The following is a 7,384-nucleotide window of genomic DNA, read 5'->3' as shown; positions in this document are numbered from 1 at the left end:
CCCGCCCGCACGCACGCACGCACGCACGCACGCACGCACGCACGCACGCACGCGTGCGTGGATGAACTCCATATGGTTCTGTGGTCTGAGAACTAACCGTGTGTGTGTGTGTGTGTGTGTGTGTGTGTGTGTGTGTGTGTGTGTGTGTGTGTGTGTGTGTGTGTGTGTGTGTGTGTTCCAGTGGATGAGCTCCAGTGGATGAACTACATCTCGTTCTGTGGTCTGAGGACCCACGCTGAGCTGGAGGGACGCCTGGTCACAGAGCTCGTCTACGTCCACAGCAAGATGCTCATCGCAGACGACAACACCGTCATCATAGGTAGGTGTGTGTTGGGGGTGGGGAGAAGGCGGTCTTGTGTGAGTAAGTATGTTTTCATTAAGTCATTTCAGGGAGTGAGAAACAAAAAGTATTCAACATGTTTTATATTCATATAACAAGCATGACTAAGATTTTTAACTTTAAGCATCAGCTGTCAGAGCAACTTACCGATCACTGTACCTGTACACAGCCCATCTGTAAATAGCACACAAACTACCTCATCCCCATATTATTACTTACCCTCTTGCTCTTTTGCACCCCAGTATCTCTACCTGCACATCATCATCTGCACATCTATCACTCCAGTGTTAATGCTAAATTGTAATTATTTCTGCTCTATGGCCTATTTATTGCCTTACCTCCCTACTCTTCTACATTTGCACACACTGTACATAGATTTTTCTATTGTGTTATTGACTGTAGGTTTGTTTATGTGTAACTCTGTGTTGTTGTATGTGTCGAACTGCTTTGCTTTATCTTGGCCAGGTCGCAGTTGTAAATGAGAACTAGTTCTCAACTGGCCGACCTGGTTAAATAAAGGTGAAATACATTTTGTTTTGAACAAGACGGAGCTTCACTTTTTATTCTTGATCCCTCTGCTGGTGAATGAGTGAACTGCAGCCTCTGTGTTCATCTCATTGGTGTTGGCTGCAATCTGATGCGTTTTCTGTCTGTGTGTGTGTCTAGGTTCGGCCAACATCAACGACCGCAGCATGTTGGGGAAGCGTGACAGCGAGGTGGCGGTGATCATTGAGGACTCTGAGACCGTTACCTCGGTGATGGACGGACTTGAGTACCAGGCTGGACGCTACGCACTGGCGCTACGTCTAGAGTGCTTCAGGTACACACACACACACACACGCACGCACGCACGCAGGCACGCACACACACACACACACACATATACACATATACACACACACACACACACTACAGCTATACCTTGGGTGGTTTGGGTGTGTGTAACTGTTCTTTTGGTCCTCATCCAATCACTAAGACAGTACACATATCATTGTGTGTGTGTGTTCTCTCCTGTCAGGACTGTCCTTGGAGCTCATATGGACACGACCATAGATGTGTCTGACCCTGTCTCTGACCGCTTCTATAAGGATGTCTGGATGACCACCGCTGGACGCAACGCAACCATCTATGAGAAGGTGTGTGTGTGTGTGTGTGTGTGTGTGTGTGTGTGTGTGTGTGTGTGTGTGTGTGTGTGTGTGTGTGTGTGTGTGTGTGTGTGTGTGTGTGTGTGTGTGTGTGTGTGTGTGTGTGTGTGTGTGTGTGTGTGTGCAACCTGCTTTATGAAAGTGATTTTTAACTAACGTTACTCTCTCGTTCTCCCTCCCTGCTCTCTCTCCAGGTGTTCCGGTGCCTGCCGTCCTCCCTGGTTCGTAACATGTCTGAGTTAGAGAGTTACCAGACGAACCCAGGCCTGGCCCAGTCTGACGCAGGTAAAGCCCAGGAGGAGCTAAGGAGGATCAGAGGGTTCCTGGTTCAATTCCCTCTGGACTTCCTCTCAGAACAGAACCTAATGCCTTCTGTTGGGACCAAGGAGGGCATGGTGCCTACTGAGATCTGGACCTAGAGGACTAGATAAACACACACACACACACACACACACACACACACACACACACACACACACACACACACACACACACACACACACACACACACACACACACACACACACACACACACACACACACACACACACACACAGACCACTGCATTGAACTGTGGATGTTTAGACTGAAATCTGGACCTCCAGCTGATAGGTGACAACTTAAACCACAAACATGGAGGACCATGATGCCGCTTGGCCCATCACATCCACAACTCAGCCAATGAGACTGCTTCCCACGCGGACTAATGAGGAAGTGCAGGGCTCTCATATCCATTCAGGAGGACACAACGCTACAGGATATTCAGATAGAAATATATTGTGTAGAACAGATCGTCACCTCTCATCATGTAGGATAGGGACCTGTTTAGCTCCACATTAATATATTTCTATCTGCAAATGTGTAGGTTTTGAATGTTTCACCTGACTGAATACACCTGAAAATGGGTGAAGAAAATGAGCACCTCAGTTCAAGTAGAACCTCCTTCATTTCTAAATGTTTTGTCCTGTTTTGTGCCTTCTGAACGCGACCCTGGACACTCTCCTATGCCTGTCACCTACTCCGTTGGTTATGCATGTTCGTATGGTCGTAGCACTACGTAAGCGTACATACCGTCTTTAGCTGTAGTGCCTAACGTTCTGTTTGTTGTTTTCTAGAATAGAGGTTGTCTTTGAGAAGAACACATGTAAATGTTTACAATCTAAATATGGAATTGTTCTGTAAAATCGTAATTGTAAAACGAGACTTTTAACGCTCACCATAAATGTCACGTTAAGTGAAGCACAGAATGTCACGATAAACACTCACTGAATTTCATCATGAATCACAACTACCTACAGCCTTCTGCCTTTAATACACCTACTGTTCTATCATGCCCTGTAAGTATTTGTATTGCCTGTTGTATAAATAATGTATCATATTGCCTATTATATAATTAAATCATCAATCCAATAATTTCAAAATACATGTTCAATATAATTTATAAGAAAATCAACTTTACTGGAGAGACTGGCGTGCTGTTGTGGTCCTCAACTGCCAGTGTCATGTCAGCATAGATCTATTCTACTGTAACGATGACTGGGATGAGCACATAACCGATGGGATGCGCTTACCAACGTCAGTCCACACCACCCAACAGAGGGCGCCACACACCCATCTAGCTCTGTCTGTCTGTCTGCATTTACGTACTTAAAACGTATGACTGATTGATTGATTGATTGATTGATTGATTGATTGGCTGATTAACGTGAGAGGAGGAGCAGGCTCCAGTGTAAAATACATTATGTACCATGTAGCTGTATACACCAGCTCTGCTCAGGCACCTAGTGGGAGCTATGGGGTTAATGTAAAATCCTTCCGTTACTTCCTTATCGCTGTCATGCGATGTCACGCTTCTCTCTCTTTTGAGAAATGCCTGAATAATTTGATGCGGTTGGAGAAAAACGGCAAGTTATGCGTGCACACTTTTGATTTTGAATTGGTCTACTTTGTTTTTCTACCTTGTTTTGTTTGTCTTCATATTAGAACTTGACATTCTGCTGTGGTGGAATGTCTGTGCTGTATGGAGTAAACCCCGTGACTAAGTAAATATATAATTTCTTCAAACACACAGAGCACTGCCTTTTGAGATAAAATGGGTGAAACAAGACGACGAACTGTTAAAATAGTTATTCAGATAACTTGCCAACTTCTATGGGTAAGATCTTGCAGCGCTAAGCAAATCCGATACACCGCTGACCATTATGTGCTTCTGCTTTGTACGTCCTGTAAAACTGTTTAAGCTAACATACGTCGAGGAATGGCAAATCACTTATAAATATTGTAATATTTATTTCACTTCAGCCTATTGCATATTTCTATGCACTTTTGATATGTATTGTTCATTTTGTCCACTGAAAAACTATAATGTATCTCATTAAAAGAGAATGTGCTGTGCATTATCTAGCCAACAGCTTAGAATATGTCATATGAAGTGTTTCCACCACTCTTTGTCTCGCTTCTATTCACTCTTGCTACATGTTTACAGATTAATTGCCTAGATGCTGTTGAATCCACATGACTAACTGAAAGTGTGTGTGTGTGTGTGTGTGTGTGTGTGTAATTCCGTGAGAACTAAGGAAGCCTCAGAGCTAGTGGGACTTTATAGTGGGACATTATTTTACAAGAGCACACACATACATATTTTCAGAAAGATATACATTAAGATTTTTTCTGAATGACTTATTTCTACATTGCACCGTCACAATAATGATTTACTACTGAATGATATGATAAACACTGTCTCCCTCTCTCGTTCCCTCCCTCCCTTCATCTCTAGCTGGCAGGTCTGGTGGTAGGTCTGAGTGGTATGTACCTGTTGTTGAACTACAGACACAATGGCCTCTTCTTTGCCCACACATACATCATCCTCCCAGCATGCCTAGCTCTGGCCAGCGCTACTCTCCTATTGGCCAGCGGAGGACTGGGCATCTGGGTGTCCCTCAGAAAGTCAGCCTTGCTACAGGGTGTGGTGAGTTTTTGTGTGTACTTGCGTGTGTCTGAATATAATAAAATGTATGTATTTTTGCTTTTCATAGCTCTGATGCTATGCGTCCTCTACAGTTTGGGATACAGCTTATCACCTTATCTGTTGTCATGGCCATTTCAGTTTGTCTATCTGCTGGTCATGGTTTTCTGCCTGGAGGCAACTGCTGCTGCTCTGGCCTATGTCAACGCAGGAAAGGTACTTAGATATATATGGTGTTACAAAACTACCAAAAGAGCACACATCCCCATATTTGACATTCTACACTGAGTGTACAAAACAATGACACCTTCTCTTTCCATGACATGGCTTTCACCTGGTTAGTCTATGATCCCTTATTGATGTCACTTGTTAAATCCACTTCAATTAGTGTAGATGAAGGGGGGGGAGACAGTTAAAAGAAGACTTTTTAATCCTTGATACAATTGAGACATGGCTTGTGGGTAAGACAGAATATCTAAGTGCCTTTGAATGGGGTATGGTAGTAGGTGTCAGGCGCACCGGTTTGTGTCAAGAATTGCAACGCTGCTGTTTTTCACACCAGTTTCCCGTGTGTATCAATGGTCCACCACCCAAAGGACATCCAGCCAACTTGTGGGAATCATTGGAGTCAACATGGGCTAGCATCCCTGTGGAACTCTTTCGACACCTTGTGGAGTCCATGCCCCGAGTAATGAAGGCTGTTCTGAGGGCAAAAGTGCGGGGTACAACTCAAAATGAGGAAGGTGTCCTTAATGTTTTGTACACTCACTGTATGTTATACTTATGATAAATAACATGATGTGACTGACCTGCTTTCAGGTGGATTCTGAGCTGGCTCCCTTCAGTAGTGTTTTTCAAAGATACACAGGAAGAAGTCAGGACCCATACTCTGATGCTGTGGACGCCACACAGAAAGAGGTGTGTGTGGGGTGTGGGGGGGGGGGGGTGAATCTGAACTGATCTAATGACTATCTGTGATGTGAATCCTCTCCAGTTACAGTGCTGTGGAATCTATGACTACCGTGACTGGTTGGCCACGCCCTGGTTTAACCACAGTGGGCGGGGCAGTGTACCTCACAGCTGCTGTAATTCCACCTACCACACCTGTAACGGTACCCTGGAGCTGCCCGGGCTACTATATCCAAAGGTGTATACACACACACACACACACACACACACACACACACACACCAGCCCTGGCACTCTGTGGTGATCCAAAGGTATGTTCATACATACACACCTGGGCAGCATTTAATTCCAGAGAGATGTCACTCCCCTTACCCAGTTGTGTGTGTATCCTCTCCCTCAGGGCTGCCAGGTGAAGCTGGAGGAGGCCTTGCTTTTTGTTCTGTATCTCATCATCTGGTCATCTCTGGCAGTGGCGCTAGTGGAGGTGGGAACCACTAGAGGGCACTGTGGGGTATAGTGGAACAACATAAGGGTCATGTAGCAGAACATTTTACAACAGAAAATAAAAATGGGTGTTTCTTATTGGACAAGATCAGGTACAGTAGTGCCTGGTGTAACCATACTAGTCTCTCACTCTCTCTCACTCTCTCTCACTCTCTCTCACTCTCTCTCACTCTCTCTCACTCTCTCTCTCTGTCTCTCTCTGTCTCTCTCTGTCTCTCTCTGTCTCTGTCTCTCAGACTGTAGGGTTTGTGAGTGTGGCTCAGCTGATGAGGGACCAGCCTCTGTTGGAGTATGGAATACTAGACAGGGAGTGGGCCTGAACCAGAGTGGCAGAAAGTATTCTGGACTGAAAATCTGCTTTAGATATACATATACTATGTCCTGGAAGTTGGTAAAGTTCATGATGCTGTGGACCTTAAAGGCCCTGTGTAGTCAAAAATTTGATCCCCCCCCCCAGTGTTTTATATAATAATTCCACACTGAAGTTGGAAGAATACTATGAAATTGTGAAAATGCTGATAATGCCCTTTTAGTGTAAGAGCTGTTTGAAAAGACTGCTCTCTAGGTGTGTGGGTGGGGGGTTATAGTTGTCTGGGCAGCTCCAGAGCCCCTAGGGTACCATTACAGGTAATTGACGTAATCATCGCCGATCTTGTTGGTGAAACTGCTTTAAGAGTGATTATCTTGCTTTCACTAAACTAATGTATACACATCCGTGAAGGGAGGAAGGAAGCTGTACTCTAAAAGTGTTAAGTGTCCTACACTTCTGCATACACTTCCTTCGTTTCATAAGGATCAACTGGAATATGTAATGGCCACAATGTTTTGGTTGGTCTGTTTTGTTTTTGTTCACTGATGTAGATGCATGCTTGTTAAAGAAACCACTCCATCAAAAAAAATGGTCAACATGTCACATGTCCATCAGATGACATATTAATGACATTTTTACACTACCCTGCACGGCTTTTGAGTAATTGACTGGTTGAAACTATGTTGTGTGGCTATTGTTTGATTGTAACTTACCAGTATGTAGCTGGGTGATTCTGCAATTTAGGGCACTTTGGCCCTGCAAGCTTTCAGAAATGAAAAGTTATTGAAACACCATTTTACTAGTATTATAATTGTCTTTGATTTGTCTAGGAATGTATATATTTTTCTCATACAGCCACAGACACATTTTATTTCCATCACGTCATTAAACATCAATTTTAGTTAAATTAATTATATATTTCATTTTTAACACATTTCTTATACATTTGTATATTAACTTGTATTTTATGTGATTTAAGGTTTTCCTAATATTAATAATTCAACACGACGCCTGAACTTATAGACTTGCCTTTGTGACAGCTGAAAAAGATCATGAAAAATAAGATATTTCCACCCAACCTTTTTTTTTGTTGAGATTATGATCATTTCCCTATATAAAACAAATCAATGTAAGTTATACATAATATACTAATGTACCTAAAATATATGGGTGTGGGGGGAATGACAAGGTGTGGTGGACATCTATTAAAA

The 7,384-nt window shown here is 43.5% G+C and overlaps 2 protein-coding genes across 3 annotated transcripts in view; both read left to right on the top strand.

The window, feature by feature from the left end:
- LOC139532350 (phospholipase D1-like) overlaps nucleotides 1–2,044 on the top strand; it is a 23,734-nt gene extending 21,690 nt beyond the window's left edge. The window contains exons 23-26 of the mRNA XM_071329814.1: nucleotides 182–319; nucleotides 1,007–1,160; nucleotides 1,359–1,476; nucleotides 1,680–2,044. Coding sequence (XP_071185915.1) covers nucleotides 182–319; nucleotides 1,007–1,160; nucleotides 1,359–1,476; nucleotides 1,680–1,904 — 635 coding nt within the window. The 3' untranslated portion in view covers nucleotides 1,905–2,044. The remainder of the gene's footprint in view (nucleotides 1–181; nucleotides 320–1,006; nucleotides 1,161–1,358; nucleotides 1,477–1,679) is intronic.
- Nucleotides 2,045–2,181: 137 nt separating this feature from the next.
- LOC139532351 (tetraspanin-3-like) lies at nucleotides 2,182–7,080 on the top strand. 2 transcript variants are annotated; one of them, XM_071329815.1, is made up of 8 exons: nucleotides 2,182–3,389; nucleotides 3,557–3,640; nucleotides 4,262–4,453; nucleotides 4,592–4,666; nucleotides 5,270–5,368; nucleotides 5,445–5,597; nucleotides 5,760–5,843; nucleotides 6,100–7,080. In XM_071329815.1, exons 2-8 carry the CDS (start codon nucleotides 3,578–3,580, stop codon nucleotides 6,181–6,183), a joined length of 750 nt encoding a protein of 249 aa, XP_071185916.1. In that variant the 5' UTR covers nucleotides 2,182–3,389; nucleotides 3,557–3,577; the 3' UTR covers nucleotides 6,184–7,080. The 2 variants fall into 2 exon arrangements, with proteins under 2 accessions (XP_071185916.1, XP_071185917.1); XM_071329816.1 differs by lacking the exon at nucleotides 4,592–4,666.
- The last annotated feature ends 304 nt before the right edge of the window (nucleotides 7,081–7,384 follow it).

Source organism: Salvelinus alpinus, chromosome 10 (assembly GCF_045679555.1).
Source record: "Salvelinus alpinus chromosome 10, SLU_Salpinus.1, whole genome shotgun sequence".
NCBI classification, from domain to species: domain Eukaryota; kingdom Metazoa; phylum Chordata; class Actinopteri; order Salmoniformes; family Salmonidae; genus Salvelinus; species Salvelinus alpinus.
This window is presented reverse-complemented; position numbering and strand designations above follow the sequence as displayed.

Coding starts and splice junctions, on each gene's coding strand:
- LOC139532351 (XM_071329815.1), top strand. CDS start 3,578: ATGGGTGAAACAAGACGACGAACTGTTAAAATAGTTATTCAGATAACT. Junction 3,641..4,261: donor TAACTTGCCAACTTCTATGG/GTAAGATCTTGC, acceptor CTTCATCTCTAG/CTGGCAGGTCTGGTGGTAGG. Junction 5,369..5,444: donor TGGACGCCACACAGAAAGAG/GTGTGTGTGGGG, acceptor AATCCTCTCCAG/TTACAGTGCTGTGGAATCTA.